The 22,852-nt window shown below is 38.1% G+C and overlaps 1 protein-coding gene across 7 annotated transcripts in view; it reads left to right on the top strand.

Annotated features, from left to right (window-relative positions):
• NCKAP5 (NCK associated protein 5) overlaps positions 1-22,852 on the top strand; it is a 974,188-nt gene that overhangs the window by 349,781 nt on the left and 601,555 nt on the right. For all 7 annotated transcript variants that reach the window (XM_045034779.1, XM_045034780.1, XM_045034778.1 and 4 more), the window contains one exon: positions 7,492-7,565. In XM_045034779.1, coding sequence (XP_044890714.1) covers positions 7,492-7,565 — 74 coding nt within the window. The remainder of the gene's footprint in view (positions 1-7,491; positions 7,566-22,852) is intronic.

Raw genomic sequence — 22,852 nt, 5'->3', positions numbered from 1 at the left:
TTGAATGCCCCATCCACTATTTTTCTTTTACTCTTATGCAAGCGGATGTGTGGATAGTTTTTCCATAATTTCTGCCTGGAATGTGATGTGATGAGCCCTTTTGATATGTATATTCAAGTCTTCTTTTTTCCTCTATATTCTGAAATATTTAATTATCTCTTAGATCATTGTTTCCATTCCAAATCTTGTAAAATACTCAAAAGCCATAATTGTTAGATAAACCTGTTTTCTGACCTAATACCCATTGTATCTCTCTTTTCATCTTTATCTTTTACTTAATTTACTTAGATTTGGTTTGTCCTCCACAGGACTGTGTATGTGATTTCATCATCAGTTGTACTCTTGTACCTGATGTGGGTTTTTTCATAAGGAAAATGAGTAGATTAGAATGTTTATCAAGTTAATAGCATTACTTTGGATCAAGTCTTTGTGGTGAGGACATAAGAAGTAAATGGTGGCCAAAGCAATGCCTGAGACACTGACAGTCTTCACAGGTAAACTGTGTTGTGGACCCTGAACTCTGACACCAAGGATAATGGGGATATGTGCATATGTATTTTTCTAGGTTATAGTAGTTTCAGTCTTCACTAACTGGATGGTAGACACACTAAGTGAATCCTACCATAGAAGGTGCAGAAGAGTATTTAAGAACCTGACCTAGATGGTTTCTAGATGAGATACTTGAGGAGTAGACTTCATTCGTGTGACCAGTTCAGTGCCATTACACCAACACCCATTGGCCCCTCTTCACTAAGGCATCATTCCGTGATGGGGAGAATCACCCCATCATAAAAATCCCAGTGTAGGATCAACAGGTTTCAATTTTGCAATGGTGGTTGATATTTCCTTGAAATTCTTAGCTCACCGACCTCCCTTTTTATTTCATTTTATTATTTCGGCTTACCCATTTTTACAAAATTAATTTGGCTGTCTTTTCATCTCTGCACCTTTTTCTTTCCTTAAAGCTTTGTGCGCATGTTTCAGACAGTCCCACTCTTTCTGGATACCACTGAACATGTTAAGGTTCTTTCTAAAACGCTTTTCATGTTTTTCTTAATCATTTTCAGAGTGACATGCTGTCCTGTGACTGAGGGTGATGTGCTTTGTCATGGGTTTTATGTTGTATGTTTTCAGTGTGCTTATTCTGGAGTGATCCATCCAGATACCCTATGTACAGTGCCCATTCTACTTTCTGTCCATCTGAATTTATAGAAAATTTTTCTCTAAGCTCTCCCAAATATCCAGTGTCTTTCAGGCAATCTGGGGAGCTGTTTTAGTGAGATGGAATCTTGTCATTCCCTTTCTTTCTGCCTGTGCCTTAGATACTTTGAAATAGTGGAGACCCTGTTTAGTAACATCCAGTATGTGCTTGATACCCAAGCTCTTGCTCTAGGTATAGTAGCTACATTGCACTTCATAATGACTGTAGCTCACTGTAAACCAATCTGCCCTCACCATCCATTGTTTCATTGGAGTTAATATCCAAATGGATGGATAAAAGTGGTTCCCATTGGAACCCTCTTTTATTCTTATAAAATGATAGGGATTTCTTTTTTTTTTTTTTAATTTTTGTTTTCAACGTTTATTTATTTTTGGGACAGAGAGAGACAGAGCATGAACGGGGGAGGGGCAGAGAGAGAGGGAGACACAGAATCGGAAACAGGCTCCAGGCTCTGAGCCATCAGCCCAGAGCCTGATGCGGGGCTCGAACTCACGGACTGCGAGATCGTGACCTGGCTGAAGTCGGACACTTAACCGACTGCGCCACCCAGGCGCCCCAGGGATTTCTTATTAGTTAACCAATTTCTTCCATTCAGGGGACAGAAATGATAAATGTATGAGAATGTTGCCCAAGTTGTTTCAGCCAGGGAAGAAATTAACAGAAGGTACATATAAGCATCATATTTTTTTTTTCTCAATTCATTTCAGTTAGGTGTGTGTGTGTGTTTGAGAAGAGAAGAGAGATGAGTGTGGTATAGGCAATACCAAAAAGTACTCAAGTAAAATATATTGGATGTTAGAGGGAAAGCGCTATGGAGAAAAATAAAGCTCAAAAGGAGGGAAAAGTCATAATTCTAGTTTCCCATTATCACGTGGGTTAGGACTTGATAGTTATTGCTGTAGTTAGTTTAATGGAAAAATGGGTGAAAGTACTTTATTTGTTTAATTTTAATAATAAATTTTATTACTGTTGCCACTATTGATATTTTGGTTAAGTGTTCTACGCAAAAGGAATAGCATATACAAACATAATGGGGATGAGTCAGCCAGCAGGGTGGGTTTAGGAAGAACATACAGAGTGGTTCTGTACTGGACTCATATCAGGACTCAAATCCCGGTTCTGCCACTTCCTTGCTGTATGACCCTGAAAAGTCTGTTACGTCATTTTCAAAATGGGGATAATAATAGTATCTACCTTTTGGGGATATTGAGTTTAAATGAGAAAATACTGCAAAAGTACTTAGCCCAATGCCTGACGCAATGAAGTTTTGTGTAAGTTTTAGTTAAGAAAAAATAATAGGTCAGGAAACCTTTGCATGAGTTGAATTTTCCTGGTGAAAACCACTATCTGCTGAACTAGATTCAGCTTCTTCATTGCACCTTAGCAATAGCACACTCTAGTATTCACGCAACTAATGTTCTCCTGGCTGGATCCAGGGGTATCCTACCCAGACACTGTGGAGAGCTCCCACCTAAATTGTCTCGCTATCATGGAGCAGTTAGAGTGGGAATCTTTATGTTATTCTTAATATTTTTTTTTGTTTTAAAAGTTTCTACATGCTGTTTAAATTTTAATTTCAGTTTCGTTAACATACAGTGGTATATTACTTCCAGGTGTGGAATCTAGTGATTCAGCACTTCCTTACAACACCTCATGCTGATCATGATAAGTGTACTCTTTAATCCCTTTCACCTCTCTCCCACCCAGCTCCCCTCTGGTAAACATTGTTTGCTCTCTGTGCTTAAGTTTTCTGGTTTGTCTCTCTTTTTCTTTGTTTATCTGTTTTGTTTCTTAAGTTCCACATATGAATGAAATCATATGGTATTTGTCTTTCTCTTAGTATTGTACCCTTTAGATCCATCTATGCTGTTGCAAATGGCAAGTTTTCTTTTTTTTTTTTTTTTTTTTTTTTTTTTTTTTTATGGCTGAGTGATATTCTAGTGTGTGCCTGTCTGTATCTTCTTTATCCATTCATCCATCCGTGGACACTTAGGCTGCTTCTATATCTTGGCTATTGTAAATAATATTGCATGTGAATAGGGGTGCATATCTTTTCAGATTCATGTTTTTGTATTCTTTGAGTAAGTACCCGTAGTGGCATTACTGGATCCTGTGGTAGGTAGTTCTATTGTTAATGTTTTGAGGAACCTCCATACTCTTTTCCATAGTGGGTGCACAGTTTGCATTCCTGCCAACAGTGCAAAAGGATTCCTTTATTCTCCACACCCTTGCCAACAGCTGTTTCTTGTGTTTTTAATTTCAGCCATTCTGACAGGTGTGAAGTGATATTGCATTGTAACTTTTATTTGCATTTCGCTGATGATTAGTGATGTTGAGTATCTTTTCACGTGTCTATTGGCTGTCTATTTGCGGGTGAAGCTACTTTTTTATTTTAGAGAGTGAGAGCGGAGTAGGTGGGGAGGGGGGGAGGGAGGGAGATGGAGGGAGAGAGAGGGAGGGAGGGGGAGAAAGAGGGAGGGAGGGGGAGAGAGAGAGGGGGAGAGAGGGAGCAAGGGAGAGAGAGGGAGAGAGAAGGAGGGAGGGAGGGAGAGATAGAGGGAGGGGGAGAGAGAGGGAGGGGGAGAGAGAGGAAGGGGGAGGGGGAGAGAGAGGGAGGGGGAGAGAGAGGGAGGGGGAGACAGGGAGGGAGGGGGAGAGGGGAGGAAGGGAGAGAGGGAGGGAGAGAGAGAGGGAGGGAGAGAGAGAGGGAGGGAGGGAGAGAGAGGGAGCGAGGGAGAGAGGGAGGGAGAGAGTGAGGGAGAGAGGGAGGGAGGGAGAGAGAGGGAGGGAGAGGGAGAGAGACAGGCAGAGCAAGAGAGAGAGGGAGTGAGGGAGAGAGGGAGGGAGAGAGGGAGGGGGAGAGTGAGGGGGAGAGAGAGGGAGGGGGAGAGAGTGAGGGGGAGAGAGAGGGAGGGAGGGAGAGAGGGAGGGAGGGGGAGAGAGGGAGGGAGAGAGGGAGTGAGAGAGTGAGGAAGAGAGGGAGGGAGGGAGTGAGGGAGAGAGAGGGAGGGAGGGAGAGAGGGAGGGAGAGAGGGAGTGAGAGAGTGAGGGAGAGAGGGAGGGAGGGAGGGAGAGAGGGAGAGAGAGAGAGGGAGGGAGGGAGAGAGGTAGGGAGGGAGGGAGGGAGGGAGAGAGGGAGGGAGGGAGAGAGAGAGAGAGAGAGAGAAGAGAGAATCAATTTTAAGCAGGCTCTGTGCTGAGCGTGGGCTTGATACCATGACCCTGAAATCATGACCTGAGGCAAAATCTGGAGTTGGATGCTCAAATGTCTGAGCCACCCAGGCACCCCAGGTGAAGCTACTTTAAATTGAAACAGCCCATATCATTACTTGAAATAGCTTGTAAGTCCCAATTCAGCGGCCCCTACATTTAATGGTTGAAAATCTGTATTCTTACTATTCATCTCTGTCTAACATCCTATTCTAATACTCAGCAACTGTAATTGAAGAAGCATACACTCAAAAATTTGATGTTGGGTAAGATAAGAGAAAATGGATATTACCTTCACATTGTGAAGTGATTTGCCTTTGAGAAGAGGTGAGTGGTATTATGAAAAAGCCTATGCTTACCTCTTGGCAGACACTATAATATATGCATACTTAAACTATTAAATTCTTAGAACACCTCTGTAAATTGACTATGAGTTCTCTCTCTGAAGATGATGGAAATAAAGCTTGGAGAGATTAAATAATTTGACCTAGGGAACATAGCTAGGTAAGTACCAAAACTAGGATTTGAACCTAACTCTTGATTGAAAGATCCTATCTATAATCACATACCTTTCAGCTTCATCCTCTTGCTTGAGCTAAGAAGAGTGAACAAAATAACAAATCCATGGGTTTTAGCGCAAACCGTTTTCCAGAGCTTGCTTGCTCATGCTTTGGCCCCGCTTAGCTTGCTAACTGTATTTTAGACTCCACACCATAGTCACTCTGTTTCCAGCCCCACTGCCTTCCTTTCTGTTCCTTTAGCAGCACATATTGGGGATATTTGCATATGCTGTTTCCTTTCACTCCTCTCCCTTTTCTCTATATGCCTACCTCCTTCTTCTCTTCCAGGTCTTAGCTCAAATATCATTTGTTTGGATCTCTTTCCAACCACCTTATACCAGGGAGGTGCCCTTCCCCATTTAAATTCTCTCATCACTGGTGTGTTGCCTTCATAGCATATCACCAATCAGATGTCCATGTGTTCACTACCTCCCTCTACAGAGCGTAAGCTCTTAGAGAGCAGGAACTTTCTCCCTCTTGGTTATTACTCTGTGAACCAAACTTAGAATAGCATTTGGAGAATAATAGATTTTGAAAAAAACAATTGAGTTGAAGAATGAATGAATGACTTTGAGATTTATGTATTTGTTTCTAACTGGAACCTGTTTAAAATTTATTTCATGGGTGTATTTGAAAATTAATGTCTTTGGTAACTGAGTGTTCTAAATCTTTAAATCTTGATCAGGATACATAATACCATATCTACAAACTGTTAAAACTTTCTTCATTAACAGATTTCTGCTTTGGATTTAATATGCTCAATGGTCTTGTTTAAATTATTAACCTGGAAAAGAATATTATTTCGCTAATCATCTGAAATAAAGTTATACTGTTAGAGAATTAGCAGTTTTAGCTAGGAAAGGATGTGGTGTGCTATCTAGTCTAACTGAAATATTGTAGAAAGGTAAAAAGGGCTACATGAGCAGATCTAGGTCCAGAAACTCAGGAAAGGACTTTTTCCATAATATCAGCTCTCTTCTTACTGTGTAGTTTCTACCCTCCCTCATTATAATGCATATTCTTATAGGAGCAATAGATTATACATAGCACTTAATCAAAACAAATCTATTTCAGAAAGAATCATTATTAATCAAAGTTCTCATTTTATCTCAAATCCATAAGAAACAAAACAGTAACTTTCATGGGTACCTTAACACGGAAATCATTGCATACTCTTCCATAGTATAGATATGCTATAAACACAGAGGATTGCAGGCTAGATGTTCAAAGACAAAGTAAAAGAAGTATCAGGTTCAGGATGAAATCAATCATCAGAAATTTTACACATTGTGCTTTGCTTGATAGATGACAAATGAAACTATTGCATATGAACCTCATACTCAGAAATCACTAATTAAAAATCATTTTAATAACCTTTAAATTTCTATAAATCTCATGTTGTAAGGGAATTCATTATTTTTTCAGAAATGTTTCTTGAAAACATTTTGATTGACAAAAATTGACATATTGAAAAAATATATACCTTGCTTTCATATCTTCTTAGAAGGTAGATTGTTTTTTTCTAGGAGACCAAAGGGGGGAAAAACCCAAACTAATTAGACTATGTTTTTATATAAAGAGATAAAGGGAAATGGACATGTTTCATCATTGCAAACAGTATGCTTAGTGAATATATAAAGCATTCTATATAGTTCAAAAGTAGTGTTTTCAGGGACACCTGGATGGCTCAGTTGGTTAAGCATCTGTCTCTTGATTTTGGCTCAGGTCATGATCTCAGTTTGTGGGATTGAACCCCACATTGGGCTCTGTACTGACAGTGAGGAGCCTGCTTGGGATCCTCTCTGTCCCTCCTCCACTCATGCGTGCGCGCGCACTCTCTGTCTTTCTCTCACTCTCAATAAATAAATAAATATTTCGGGGTGCCTGGGTGGCTCAGTCAGTTAAGCATCCGACTTTGCCTCAGATCATGATCTCACCATTCATGAGTTTGAGCCCCGCATCGGACTTTATCCTGACAGCTGCAGCCTGGAGCCTGCTTCAGACTCAGGGTCTCCCTCTCTCTCTGCCCCTTGCCTCAAATAAATAGACAGTAAAAATAAATAAATACTAATTTTTTTAAAGTAGCGTTTTTCTAGGAAGTAATTATAATAAGACCAGTGTAATCAAGACCTGTATTGTCTACTTTATTCTTACTCTTCTAAGGTCAGCAGCATCATTGGCTTACTTATTTTTATATGGTAAAATATGTGTACCACAGTGTAGATGACCATGAAATTTAGCTTTCATCTGTGAATAAGAGGGCTTTTATGCTAACTTTGTAAAAGTCAAATTCTCTGTTTATAGAATGATCCAAATTTATGGAGAAAATATTTATCTATGAGGAACTCTGCATGTAAGTCACAGATGCATTGACTCCTAGAACTGAGAGGGATCAGGGATTATTTTGTCAAAAATCTTCTCTGCAAAGAGAAATATAATCCAAATTCCAGTGACTATTGTAATGAGGCTTTATTTGTCTTTGTGTGTCTACATGTGCAGGAATACATGGACTCCAATAAATATATTGAGCATCTTCTAACTCAGCTCGAGGAACAACACAGAAGTCTATGGAGGTGAGTGAAATCCATGCCTTTAACTTATAGCAGGCCTGATAGCTTTGGTGTTGATCACAGAGTCAGGGAGTTGGTAAACTGTTTCTTCTTATACTTGATGTCAAAATCACCTTTGGAAGCAAAAATCACCAGAGGGTCCTTAGAGAATTTTATACCTTTAATGAAAGTAAAGCAATAGTGCCAAAAGTTGTGCTTAAGTCAAGGACCTGCTCAAATCATGACACTTTGTCAAGGTCAGGAAATTAATTTGTCCAAGGCCACACAGCAAACTTACATTGTGGAAACTAGAACCCAAATTCTCTCACCCTTGCCTGCTTAAAGAGTGAGTTTTCCTGTAATTAAAAAGTTGAATACAGCTGCTTAAAATGTCTGCTTCTCTTCATATGAAAGGAGGATATTTTAAGAATGCTATTCTATAGGCCTCTCATGTTTAGTTTTTTGTTCTTCCTGGTGGGCTCTGATTCTTGATAAAGAAAGTTATGGGAGAACATTGGTATAGGTAATTTGGGGAAAAAAAAGGTTAATATCATAAAAGGCATATTTTCAAGATACTTGGTCCCTGGGCCCTCTTGGGAATTGAGGTTGATCAAAATGGTTATGATGTTATTTTCTATGTGGTCTTGCTCTGCATAGGTGCTCTTATGGAATCTGCCGTTGCTTTTCCTAAATTCCTATGGCTCCTGTTATCTGGAATAAATATGCTAGTGCTGAATCACATGATGCCTCCCATAGTGCCAGAATTGTTTAATGTAATTAGCTTTTTCTCCCCAGGGTCAGTAAGCCCCTGAAGTCCTTTATTTCTTATCTCTTGGCAGCATGGGTGGGGGAGAGTACTCTCTCTGTATACAGAGATGGCCGGTAAATATTTTGCTAACGCTGTGGCTTTCTTGTCCAATCTCATCCAAATGTATCACCATTGGTCTCTGTACTAGGCTCTTCTGCCCTTTCTTCATGCATCTTGTAACAAATCCTAATAACCTTGAAATTTGTCTTCTCTGAGGGACTGTAGTTCTTAGGCAAAGTGCCTAATAATTTCATTTGTTCTGTGCTTTATATCAGTTTCCCTGCTTAAGAACAGATCTGTGCTTATAGTAACAGTCTATTTCGGTGCATGGAAAAACTTCTCATAGGATACAACAAAAGAAAATATTTTTTGAGTCTGCTTGCTGCTAACAGACATACAAGTTAATTTTATATAACTGTGTGATATTTGTTAGATACGTTCTTTAGAGCTATAACCTGGTATCGATAAAGTTTTCTTTTGTTAACCAGTGTATTGTATTAATAAAACTGGGAACAGTGTGTTTATAGTTATGTATCTTTTGGCTTATATTTCCCATAGATCTCTTCCAAGGTGTAAAAGTTATTTAAATGAATTATAAATTTTATTCCAACTATTTATAAAGGATATTTGGTTTTCCCTATCTTTTTAAAGAAAAATATATACAAAAAAAGATGAACACCACCTGATGAAACAAATTAGAGTTTAATTTGGTCAGTAAGTGTGTCTTAAATACATCATTGGGAAGGAGTTATGATTTCATGGGTTTTGAACCAAAAAAACCCGCATGGAAAAGAATGTTTTCCTGCTTTGATAAGATAGCTGATAAAAAACCTTTTGGTCTTCTTGGATAGGATTTAAATGAAAATCCAATTTCAGGCATAGACTTAACCTAACATAAAGGAAGAGCTCAGAATTTTGTGTGCAATCACTTCTATTTTCCTTCAGAAATAGAATAATTGCTGCTGGAGAAGTAGAGCCTTATATATAGTGGCAGAGGATCTAATAAAAAGGCTTCATTTGAATAACAATAAAGGGCAATGGCATTTGAATAGTCAGAATAACTACCTGAGAGAAGATGGGAATGGGTAGTATTGAAAAGAAAATGAAAACCAATAAGAGCAGATTTATATACTATTTATTGAATCATGAAATTATACTTGGTTATATTTTATAAGCAGATCTTGATTGACTTAAAGTGGTAGGCTTTCTGATGGTTATTACAATATCATAACTGCAACTGTAGCCAAATTGTTTTTGGGTGAGGGATATGCCAGTGACAGTGAACAAGGTGGGAAATTCTTTCTGGTTATGATTAAATTTTAAAAATACTTTCTTGACTTAGGGTAAAATCGGTGATGTGCAGAATATCATAAGAATAGCATGTCATGTCTCAAGCACACTTAAACAAATGTCCCCATAAGTCAGTATAAACTTTTTCTGATTTTTATTATGCTTTTGATTTGTAACTGCTATAATTTTCATGAAGTGGGCTATTATCATTGCTGCTGATATTAATTGATGGCCTCCCATTTATACTTCAACCTACATATAACACAGACAAATCTTGAATGCTTAGATGTTCTAATAATTGTAGTCAGCATTAATTGATGGCTATAGTGTTTGAGTATTGATCAAAAGCATGATAGACACATGACATACTCTTGCTATTTGGCTAATGATAAAAGAATGGGACCCAGTGAAGATTGATACAAGATGGGATACAAAAATTAAGTCTTTGCTTATTTTTATAGAAGGGCCCACTAGTCTTTAATAGATTGTCATTGTTTCTTATAGCATAAAACATCTGCTGTGACACAGATATATTGTCATAATCATACTCTCAAGATAACTAGTTATTTTGGGGGCCCTGTTTAGTATTCTACTGAAATAGACCTATAATCTGTCTCTGGTTTTCAAATTGCAAAGAAATTTGAAGTTTAAATATAGCTGTCTAGCAATGAGCTGTCATTTAGCTCAGAAAAGACATTTTTTGACACTAACAGAAAACTTGTGTGAATTCATCTGACTAGGTAGAGTCAGAATTTAAAATCCAGTGTAAGATCTGACCACAAGTCTGGGTTGACTTAGTTTGCTCTGCACCTCCCTGCTTGATGAAGAAAAATCAACATTCCTGGTGACAACTGGTTTACTAGATGTTGAAGTGGGTTGTTAAATTTCTGCATGTTCATTTGTTTTAATGTGGAAGGTTAAGAATAGCATAAGAAGGTTCTTTGACAATTTTTAATGTTTTTATTTATTTTTGAGACAGAGAGAGACAGAGCATGAGCAGGGGAGGGGCAGAGAGAGGGGGAGACACAGAATCTGAAGCAGGCTCCAGGCTCTGAGCTGTCAGCAGAGAGGCCTATGCGGAGCTTGAACTCACAGACTGTGAGATCATGACCTGAGCTGAACTCAGACACTTAACGGACTGAGCCACCCAGGTGCCCCGTCACTTAATGATTTTTGTATCATCTGCTGCCATTTCTGATTTGGCTAAATATATCTGACTGACAAGAGAGATTATAAGAAAACAACTACTGAGAATGTCTTTCTTGTAACATTTGATAGAAGCCTTTATCCATTCGCAGCTTCAAATTAAGAGTTGAGAACAAACACAAACAGTTGGGAGATACAAATTGAATTCATGAATATTTATGGTGTTAATAACTCTTTCATGTCACATATAAAATTAAGTGTGGAAAATGGAAGCAGCATGATTATAGAAAAGGAAAGAGGACCAGAAGTTTTGGAGCCTTGGACTCTAGACCTGGCCTTCCCAAACTGGCCATGGGGTGTCCTCTCTGGAATAATTTTCCTTTTCTGTAGAAAGAAGCTATCAGTAAAGCTAGTTTTTAAGATTACTGAACACTGAGATTATTTGAAATACATGATGGTTAAAATAATACATTTATGCAATATTTACAGATACATGTTTAACCTTATTTTTCTCTAATTATACAGATGGATCACTTTGTAGCATTTAATACATATATATCATAGAGAGCTTTCAGGAGCATAAGTTAGAAATCAGTAAAATAACAGAGATACCTAACAGCTTGCTGATAACTTCACCAGATGATATCAAAGTGTTCACTTCAGATTTTCATAGATTGACTTGGAGACAGTGTTATCAGTAGTCTGTACATAAAGAATAAGGTCTGCATGGCCAACATTAAATGACAAGATCTGGTGAATGCAAAGTGCCACCTGCTAGCCTACAGATCCCAGATCAGAGTCCCATTTGAACATGCTGTATCTATGCTAGGGATTCTCAGTCAGTGCACTATAGACATTTGGGGCCAGACCATTATCTTGGGAGGGGGGTAAAAGTAAGGTTGTCTTCTGCATTATAAATTATCTAACATCATGTCTTGCTTCTACCTACCACATACCAGTACCTCCCTCTCCCCCCCCCCCCCGGAATTGTGACAGCCAAAAATGTCTCCAGACATTTTCTACATGTTTCCCAGAGGTCAGAATCCTCTTTCCTCCCTGTTGAGAACCTGTGATCTAAATGATCTATGAACATTTTCTTAATCCCATTCCAAGAAAAATGAATACCCCGGGTAAATGTTCAGATTTTTATAAATGGGTTCCTCTGTGTCCAAATTTGAAATATATTAGGTAAAACCAAGTTTTAAAATTGTTTGAATTCTAGAATTTCTCAGAGCAATTTAAATGGCTAACATGTGCTATGAGTTTCAAAAATAGAGTATAAAAGAGAACTTTGACTTCTTAAAAAAAATCCTATTTTTCTTGCAGTATTTATTCTGACCAAAATTCCAAGAAACATATTTTGGGAAATAGTGATCTATCCAGTTCAGTCACCAAATATACAGAATATACAGAAATATATACAGAATATACAGAAATATATACGGAAACATGGTTATAACAATTTCTTCCCTCTTCCTATAATTCACTGCTACTGGGATGGGTACTGTAATTAAAGGTCCTCTAATAGTGTGAAGAGTGCAGGTTATTAATAAGAGGGGAATGTAAATATAGGAAAAATGCAATTTCTAATTCATCATCATTTTCCTGAGGAGCAGCCCAAGCCTCAGCACCAAATTCCAAGAATCTGAACAACTATTGATCATTGGCTATGTTGGCCCTAGTAAAGCATTTAACTCCTGCTTCCTCAAGGAGAAAATGTGAAATGTGATGGTTTCCTACATCATCAAGGGAAGTAAGATATCTAATTGAAAATGATGTATAGGTCCCTGATTGATATAAAAGTCACTGAGACCTGTCCCATCCAATGATAAAATTATAATTTTAGTGTACCCAAACTTGAAAAAAAGATTATTGAAGTATAGCTGAAATACAATGTTACTAGTCTCAGGTATACAACATAGTGATCAACATTATCTATACATTACAAAATGCTCACCTCCATAGGTATAGTTACATTGGTCCCCATACAACATTATTGCGATGTTACTGACTATAATCCCTATGCTGTACTTGATATCTCCTTGACTTATTTGTTTTATAAATGAAGTTTGTACCTCTTGATCCATTTACCTTTAAACATTTTCGCCTATCTTCCATCCCCTCTGACAACTATCTTCTTGTTCTCTGTATGAGTCTGTTTCTATTTTTTTTTTTCTTTTCTTTTCTTTTCTTTTCTTTTTTTTTTTTTTTTAGATTCTACACGAGTGAAATCATATGGTATTTGTTTTTCTCTGACTTTTCAGTTGGCATAACATTCTCTAAGTCTATCCATGTTGGTACAAATGGGCAAGATTTAATTATTTTTTTGTGGCTGAGTAATATTCCAGTGTGTGTGTGTGTGTGTGTGTGTGTGTGTGTGTGTGTGTGTGTGTGTAAAATCATACATTATTTATCAGTGGCAACTTAAGGTGCTTCCACATCTTCACTCTTGTAGGTAATGGCGCAGTAAACATGGAGGTGCATATGCCTTTTTGGATTAGTGTTTTTGTTTTCTTTTGGTAAATACCCAGTAATAGAATTACTGGACCATATGGTATTTCCATATTTATTGTTTTGGGGAACCTCTATTCTGTTATCCACAGTGTTTTCACCAATTTACATTCCTACCAACTTCACGAAGGTTCCCTTTTCTAAGTTCTCACCAAAATGTGTTAGTTCTTTCTGATTTTAGCCATTCTGACATGTATGAGGTGATATCTCATTATGGGTTTGACTTGCATTTCCCTGATGAATAGTGATGTTGAGCATCTTCTCGTGTGTCTCTTGACCATCTGTGTTTCTTCTTTGGAAAAATGTCTCTTTAGGTCTTCTGCCCATGCTTAATTGAATTATTTGTGGTTTTTGATGTTGAGTTATATACATTTTAAAAAATATATTTTGAATATTAACCCATTATCAGATATATCATTTGCAAATATCTTCTCCTGTTCAATAGGTGGCTTTTTTTGTTTTGTTTTGTGGGTGGTTTCCTTTGCTATACCACAGCTTTTTACTTTGGTAATCTTAGTAGTTTATTTTTGCTTTTGTTTCCCTTGCATGAAGAGGCATAACCATAAAAATGTTGTAAAGGCTGGTGTCCAAGAGATTACTGCCTGTGTTTTCTTAATAGAGTTTTATGGTTCAGGTCTCAGATTGAGGTCCTTAAACCATTTTGAGTTTATTTTCGTGCACAACATAAGAAAGTGGTCCAGTTTCGTTCTTATGCATGGATGTGTCTAGTTTTCCTAGCACCATTTATTGAAGAGATTGTATATTGCCTCCTTCGTCATGGATTAATTGACCACATATTCATGTATTTACTTCTGGGCTCTCTGTCATGGTCCATTGATCTGTGTATCTCTTTTTGTGCCAGAACCATATTGTTTTGGGTACCACAACTCTGTAGTGTATCTTAAAATCTGAGATTGTGGTACCTCCAGGTTTGTTCTTTCTCAGGATGGCTTTGGCTATTCAGGGTCTTTTTTGTTTCCAAAATTCTTTAAAACAGACTTTTACTTTTGCTTTCTCGCTTATCTGTGATTCTTATGCTAAGTTAAGAGATAAGAAAAAAAATGGACAAAAAGTATTTCATTCTCATGTTTCAAAATGTTGCTTACCTAAGTGTGAACACTCAAATGAAATGATCCACATTTCAAACACTCATTGATGGTCTTCCTAATTTCAATGTCTTTATACATTTTTGGGTGGAGATAATTGGCACAAGTGCCTGCAGTTCATTTCAGCTCTGATCTCAATTTCTGTAAAATGTGAGTGATGTTACAACTGCTTATAGAGAGGTTGCATACTCTTACTCTGTTCCTGAGAAAAGAAAATGCTTTCTTCATGGGTTACCTAGAAATTGACTTATAGTTGTAAACTGGAAGTAAGAAGAAGCAGCACATATGCCCTGAGAAAAGTCCAGCCCAGAGCTCTTGGAGATTTACCTTCTGTGTATCTTGGATTTTAAAATCAAATTATCCAGGCATCTTAAGAATTAGCCCATCTCTACCCTCATGGGGTTAATTTATGTAGACTAAGGAGATGCCGAGTATTAAACAGGTTGCCTTTGCTGTAATCATAGACTTCCACTGGGAGATCTTAATTGGCAACAAGTAAAACTGCTCTGCATGAATTCTTAATGGTGGACACCAAATAAAATACGAACTGTGATTTGTTTTCTAAATCCCTTCAGGAGAAAAAGAGTCTATCTCTGGGGGATAAAATGTGCAGCAAACAGAGAGAGCTCAGTGCTCTCTAATAGCAATAAAAGCTCTGAAAGCAAACCTCATGCTATGCCAACTCAATAAGAGCACATGGTCTCCCAGCTCTGCACCTCTGTCTCACTCTGCCGGGGTCAAAGGAGACCAGGGCTAGCGTGCTTTGCATGATCTTCCCCTCCTCTCAACCCTTGGGCTGGATTTCTAAATCATAGCTGTATTATAGGGCAAGTGTAAGCACAAGGGCCACCCTGGAAACCCATCAATGTCATTTCTCAATTACCCACCAGGGGTTGTTTTAGAGATGCAGACAGTCTCAAACCCCTGCCAAGATAAGAGTATTGCCTCTAAGTCATGCCCTCTGCCCAGCATAAGGGAGAATAAATCAGAGCTCTGGAAATTGGGTATTGCCACATGCTTCATCAGTTATGTCATCCCTAGACAATGTGCAGGGGGCTGGTGGGCTGAACCATATCCCAAAGGATGCTTACTATAGCCTGATGGTGCTGCTTTAAAGGGACAAGGAAGCATTTAGGCATCTTCTCACAGCTCTGAAGACCCAGGTGAAGTGGCATTCTTGTCTCTAAGGTGACTTCTGTTCAGTAGCAGAAGGGACTAATAGAACTAAGCCCAGAAATTTAACTGAATTGACTGAACAGGAAGATTACTCAGGTTCATATCTGACCTTGTACTTGAGGATTCATCAACATTATAGTTTATTTAGGTGACCTGTATGTGGTCTACATGTTTAACTACTTAGGGAATTGCCTAGTATTTGAACCGAGGCCTTCTGGGGCAAGGAGACATCAAAAATGCCACAGTGAAACTCTGCATCAACTTTATATACAGGATTTTCCTTCCCCCACCCCCCTTTTAAATAAAATTTGTCCACCATTTAAAGGACTGTGCTACTCCAGCACAGAAGGTCTATTTAGGTCCTAACCTAATAAATAGTTAAAATAGGCTATTTACAACCCTACGGGTTTTATCTCCTTCTCTTCACTCCAAATCTTGTTTGAAAGAAAATTCACTTAAATTTATAAAGGTGATTCAATGGGCCTAGGGGGAAGAATCTGTTAAACAGGTTTTAGGAGACTGTCCTTCAGAAGTCCAGGAGTTTCCCTGAGGAGGGGCTGTTGGATCTGACTCCTGAAGAGGAGCAAATCTGAGGGCATGAGAGCAGAGGGAGAATCAGTTACTGAATAGATGTAGTTTGCACTGCCTTTAAGACTTTTGAATATAACTGTATATAAGATGATGAGAAATTCAGGTCTAGAGCTTTTTATAGTTAATAAGGCACACTATAGATGAAGGCATTAGGTGAACCCATGAAGCTATAAAATTGCCCTTCAAGACAACTGGGGAAGTATCCCCACTTGAAAGATGGATTTATGGCTGCCATGGGAAGCTTGTGTTGAATCCTGTTATACACGCAGGTCCATAGGTGATTTGAAATTAATTCTACTTCTAGCTTAAACAGGTTTATTTCCTTCAAGAAATACTCTCAAAATCCCCCCAAATATTTCAACATCAATAGGATTCGGGGGTCATCCAGAGAAATTTACCTCTATCTAATCTGAAAACATTTGGCTTAAAACACGTTTATTATCTTTAGGTCCATGCTTATTTTAATATGACGGCCAGGAACCTAATGTGATTTATTTATCTGAAGTTAAAACAAAGAGCGCAAGCAAAAGGCATTTTGTAGATTTATTTAGGGTAATAAAGATACCAAATATTCCCTACTAAGTTGAAAGGAGAAAAACTCCAGCAGGCAACAATATAAATGACCCACTTGATCTAAATGCATGTGTTGAGACTGAAGTACACCCACAGTAAGAAATGATGAAGTGCCTTTTTTTTTTGGTGGAAGAAGGAATGAAAGGGGTAATTACCCTAGCTTTCTGTTTAATTTTAGTTTTAATGGAACAAAATTACTAACCTGTTAGTGCTTAAGCATACTTGTGATTTTTTTTTAAGGAATTGATTATTAGGCAATAACTACATATCGCTATGTGAGTAACTATGAAGTTAAAAGGAGTAATTTCCTTTTGCCTTTTTCTGCTTATCTACTCCCCTCCCCCCCCCACACCTTCATTCTTTGTGAATCTTTGTACTTAGAGGGCTGGCAGCAAGCAGGGATTTCTAGAACCTCACATCCACCCTCTTAACTCTGGGGAGAGCTATCTGGCCTCTCTGAAAAGAGGAAATGCAAACTGTAATTTTTTTTCCCCTCAGGCTTTAACTATATGGCATATTGAATACTTTTGAATTATAAATTAGAACTCATAAATAATCCAACAAAGAGCTGAGGATGGAAGTGTGCCCTCGAATCAAAGAATCAGGAATAGGTTGAAATTGTAAAGTAGTTGGTAAAGGCATACTCGGTATCTCAGGGCAGAAAGAACTTCTAAGATAAGAACGTCTGTTGTCAGGTTGGCTGAGGTTGGCAACCTCTGACTGGTTTCATGGCCCAGGAGCCCTCAGGAGATTGCTTTATGGAACCCGGCTGCCTTGATGATCTGGCGTTGCTCTTTACTGAATACTCACTCATGAAGTATCGTATGTGTCCTCTCTGTAGAGATAATCATAGGTTTTCGCTATCCGTAACCATCTGCCTAGGACAGAAAGACCACTCCAGTTCTCAATCCTGCATTACTCCATGAACTCTGTTTTACCAACTGGGGAGATCTCCACTAATCAAGTCCAGTTAAGGAGGACAACACTTCAGCAAGAATACTCCAGACATGTACTAGTGGCTCTGTCCTCACCCTAAATGGCCACTATACCAGGTCCAACCAGGTAGTTCTCAATCATGCTTGTTTTCTGATTTCCTTGTGAGGGCCAGTTGTACCCCTAGGGTCTGCAACCCATAGAAGCAGATCTTCTCATTACTCTTGTGTCTCATAGCACTTATATTAAGACCTAAAATTTCAAACATGAAACTTTGTTTACCTCAAAACCACAGAGACAACTTGAAGTATTTTAGTCAACTCTGTAACTTAGTAATTCACATTTTAGACAACCTAATCACTTTTATAGCCATGGAAGGGAATAATCATGATTCAAGAAGAGAAATTATTAAGGGCTTATATGTTCTTTGGGGATGAGCTGAGCTCATTTGTAGTCCGTGCAAGAAAAAAGTCAAGAAGTCTAGTAAAAAGTCATCTGCCTGTATGGTGTAAAAATGCTAAAGGGGGCACACTATTTAAAGACAATTACTCTTAGAAAGTTAAAATGGGGACACTTAATAAAGAGGCGCATGTGTTATTAGTGATAAATATCATGAAGTGTGCTTGCTTTACTAGACTTTTACTTTATGCTTTTTTCAAAAGGCAGTCATACAGTAAGAAGTTTTAAGGTGTGCCATGTCTGCATGATGGGTGCACATCCTGGGTGAGGCTCTAAATTGGTATTTCTGCCCCCAGTGTTTGTTCCCTTTGTTTACCAATTTTGAGATGCAAAGAACCTTATCAATAGAAGCAATGTAAGAATATCTTAAATTTTGAAAGAAAAGACTTAAGAGACTATGATGGGTTAAAAAAAAATTTATGCTAAAAATCCAAACCTGAAATCACAAGTGTTTATTTCTTTTCCACCTTGTGTAAAAGTGAGTTGCAGAAAAATGTTAGACACGTCAAGTTACTTTTAAAAACAGAATGAAGGCTTGATCTAAAAGGCTAGAATGGGGTATTTGCAGAGAAGGTTGTAAGAAATTTCATGAAGATGGACATTGACTTTGAAGTCAGAGTGCAGTTGAACCTAATAGCATTGACTTAGGCTACTGAACAGAGGGTGAGTCTTCAGGGGATTAGTGACATGGAAAATAGTGGGGAAAAATAAAGGTGAGTAAAGAGAGCAGCCAACAAGTACAAGGAAATTGCCGTTTTATTAGCTAAGTGCTTTAGAGAACGTAATTACAAATAGGGGGCACTCTCTTCTAAAATATTGCTGCTCTCCACTACAGACTAGTTAGGGCTGGCATTGCTTGGCTCAACAGTATCATCAGTGTCTCTGTTCAGATTGTTTGCTGACCGTGCTGTACTATTACTAAGTTTGTAACAGATCCTTCCTAGTTCGTGGCTTGCAGGTGCTGATGCTGCCACTTGCTGTGGTCTTGGGACAGCCCAAGACCAAGACCGGTCTTGGGACAGGTTGTAGGCATTTGGGGGCTTGGTTTCCCATTGATATAAGAAAGGGGTGAAAAAAGTGTTTTCAACAGTCCTTTCTGAGAGTTCACAATCTGTAATTCTTACTGATTACCTTGTAGGACTCCTGAAGGTTTGGGAGGTGAGGTTGGTAGAGAAGCGACAGATACAAGAGATTACTGAGTGGAAGGTGACAGTTTCCCTTCTTGAAAGAAGGCAGAACATTATTTATATGGACCGTGTTTTCTTTATGCTCTAATCCTTGGGCTGTGTTTTGGCATGGAACCTTCCAAAGGTAATAAAACAGCATGCTGGCAGACCCAGGGCACCCGAGCAGGGTCACAGTCTGTGACCACTTTCAAAAGGTTTTTCAGGAAATTGTCCTGTTGAATAATGTTTAAGTTTCCACAGAGGCTGTGAGCACAGCATGGTATAAGAAAAGTCAATTGCACAATATTAAAATTAAAAAAAAAAAGCAACTCTGGGGTTATGGTCCCTATTAAGGGAAATTGAATTGTCTTATGATGGCTCTTCAGTAGACCCTGGAGATTCACAGACTCGCTGGTTAATTGAAAGCCAGAATGTGTATTTACCTCGATTTATTCATTGTTATTGTCTAATTGATTTTTTTCTTGTATCTTTGCTTTGGAAATGAAGATATAAATGGGGCCAGTTACAGAAGGCCACTCTAAAAGAGAAATTCTTTGGATGAGATACAAAATTCAGGACTTTGGCCTTTGGGACCATTTGTTACCAAGATGATGTAATTTAAAATGTACCAAAAGTTACATCTATCCAAAAATACTTCTTCTACTGGACTGCCTAGAATTCCCATGCTTGAAATAAAGGAAATTGGGTATCCAGAAAATTACCTCTGAAATCTTTACTTTTGCCACTTGATGAGAGTCCTAACATTACTCTCTTAGTTCTTCGTACTCTTTCACGGATTAGTTTGCCAGATTACATGCCTGTGGAAATCAGAGTCCTGGAAAATTTTTAGCAAAGTCAAGCATATGTATTTACTTACTATTTTTTATTGAGTTATAATTGACATACAACATTATTAGTTTCAGGTGTGTAACATGGTGATTTGTTACTATTATACATTATGAAGGGATCAGAAAGATAGGTCTACTTACTCATATCACTGTACAAAGTTATTACAAGATTATTGACTATATTACCTGCCCTGAATATTACATCCTCATGACTTATTTTATAGCTAGAAGTGTGCAACACTTGCTCCTTTCCACCTATTTCACCTGTTCCTTCTACCCTCACCCCTCTGGAAATCCCATTATGTTCTCTCTAATCGTATGTTTCTGTTTTATCTTGTCTTGTTCTTATTTTAGATTCCACAATAAACCGAATCATATGGTAGGTGTTTTTTTTCTGTCTGAGTTATTTCACTTAGCATAATGCCCTTTAGTGCCCCCCACCTCCATGTTGTCACACATGGCAGGACCTCATTCTTTTTTTATGGCTGAATAATTTTCCATAGCTAATACTTATGAATATATATCTTATTTATCCATTCATCCATCAATAGGTCCTCAGGTTGCTTCCATATCTTGGCTATTTTAACTACATAGGGGTAAACATATCTTTTCGAATTAGTGTTTTCATTTCCTTCAGATAAATACCCAGAAATAGAATACAAGAAAGAAAGTACTATGGGAAATGGTACAGTACAAATCTGAATATTGTTATATCTAGCTACACATGTCCCTACCAACCCTGACCTCCTTTATTACTGATTATTGCTACACACATACTCTCTCTCTTATTGTCCTTGTCTCCATTTCAGACTACTTGTATCATCCTTCAAATTACAGTCTGGGTCTTCCTGATCTATAACTCCTCCCATGGATTCCTCAGCCTGCCTGGGCTCCACTCTTTTTCTGATCTTCCCTTAACTTGGGATTATACTACAAATGTACATGTAATGATTCACATCTTACAAAAACTCCAGAACTGTTCCCATGTACCTTAATTTTAATTGTACAGATATTGTCAGCACTTGGCCTTCTGCTATATATTAAATGGTGACTAGCTTAGGTTGAGCATAATAAGTATTCAGCTAACACATATTAACTGATTCTCTTGAACAGGGCAATTAAAAGTCCTATGTGGTATTCTTGCTGGTGACACTGTATCAAGGATATTTATTTCAGATTTCATTTGAGGACATAACAGACCATCAAAAGTCAAGAAGGCCAGTGACTAGAATGGTATGATGTGCAGAATAAATTAATCATGGTGAAAGAAATTAGAGTTATTTAGTTTGACAAATAGAAAACTGAAGGATAGACCTATAATTGTGTGAAAACTCCAGTGAGTTGCCGTGTGGAGGAGGGATTAGCCACATCCTGAGTTACTCGAAGACAGAACTAGTTAACCAGTTGTGTAAGTTAGAACCTGAGAGTTGGCAACTCAACACTAGAAAGGAATGTTCTGACGCTTCTAGCCTCTAATGGAGAAGAGGTTGTGCTTGAGATAATGAGCTGTGTACCGCTGCAAATGTGAGAGTCCAAGCTGAGGGCCCATCTTTCTGATGTTGCGTAGAGTGGATTTTGCTACGCTGGACAGGAAGAGGCCAGCCACCCCTTTATGCAAGATGACTAATGATCTGACTCTCACTCTCCAGCCCTAATGTTGCCATCAGTAGCTCTAGTTGTAAGGACTATTTCCTCTTCTGTGTACCATCTCTTTTTTAAATATTTGGAGACCATTTTACATGTTTGGCCTCAGTGCTCATTTTTCCAAAAGGAAACGATGTAGGTTCTTCCATTCCTCCCCACACAACTTACTTTTCAGACCCCAATTAATCATGGCCACCTATTAGATTTATTCTAGTTTGTCAATTCTCCTGTTAACATGCGAGGCTCTAATATAAACACGATATATTTTATTATGACCAGATTACAAGTCTAGTTCCAGTCATCCTTTGAGAGAGGGTTGTTTATTCTAACTTTATGATTTTTTTCCCCCAGTGGTACTAATTGTTAATAACCTTTAGGCAAAATACCTAAAATTCCAGCATTGCATCATGCATATCCGCTTAGTCTCTTGTGGACTCAAAGAATATAAATCATTATTTCAAGAAAGGGTAAAGAGTGTTTTAAATTTAGAAAATCCGTTTTCTTTTTCTCTAGTGCGCCTTTATTCTCTTATTTTTTAAATTGCCATGTCCTGTTTCACATCTTCTTTTTTCCAAAGCCAGGGCTTTACTTATGGTTACGAGGTCAAAGCACAATTAATAATTACAAGTAAATTAGGCCATTCCTGACCTTGGTGGAATTTTTATTGACCAATTACTCTTGCCTTCAGGAGGGAGAAGAGAGTGAGTTTCTGATCATCACTGAAGTGAACAATTATTAATTTAACAGTTAAAGTCCCAAAGTCAAAGATTGTCAGGGAGGATAATGCTAGAAGGGAGAAACAAAGCTCATGAGAAAATATTTATATAGAGTGCATCAAAGTGAATGGAACTACCGGATTTTCTGCTGAAGACAGAGATTAAAGTAGAGTGCTGTAGATGTTTCTCATGGTTCATATCTAGATTTTTCCAGTTTCAACTATATTGTGACAGTGATATGCACATTTCACAAAAGGAGACCGTGCTTTTTGAAGATACACTGTTAAAAGTTTCAGATCATTTATTTCCACTGCCTCTTCTTTATGCGCTCCCACTCCCAACCC

This window comes from Felis catus, chromosome C1, assembly GCF_018350175.1.
Source record: "Felis catus isolate Fca126 chromosome C1, F.catus_Fca126_mat1.0, whole genome shotgun sequence".
NCBI classification, from domain to species: Eukaryota; Metazoa; Chordata; class Mammalia; order Carnivora; family Felidae; genus Felis; species Felis catus.
The sequence above is the reverse complement of the archived record's forward strand: the minus strand, read 5'-3'. Positions and strand labels throughout refer to the sequence as shown.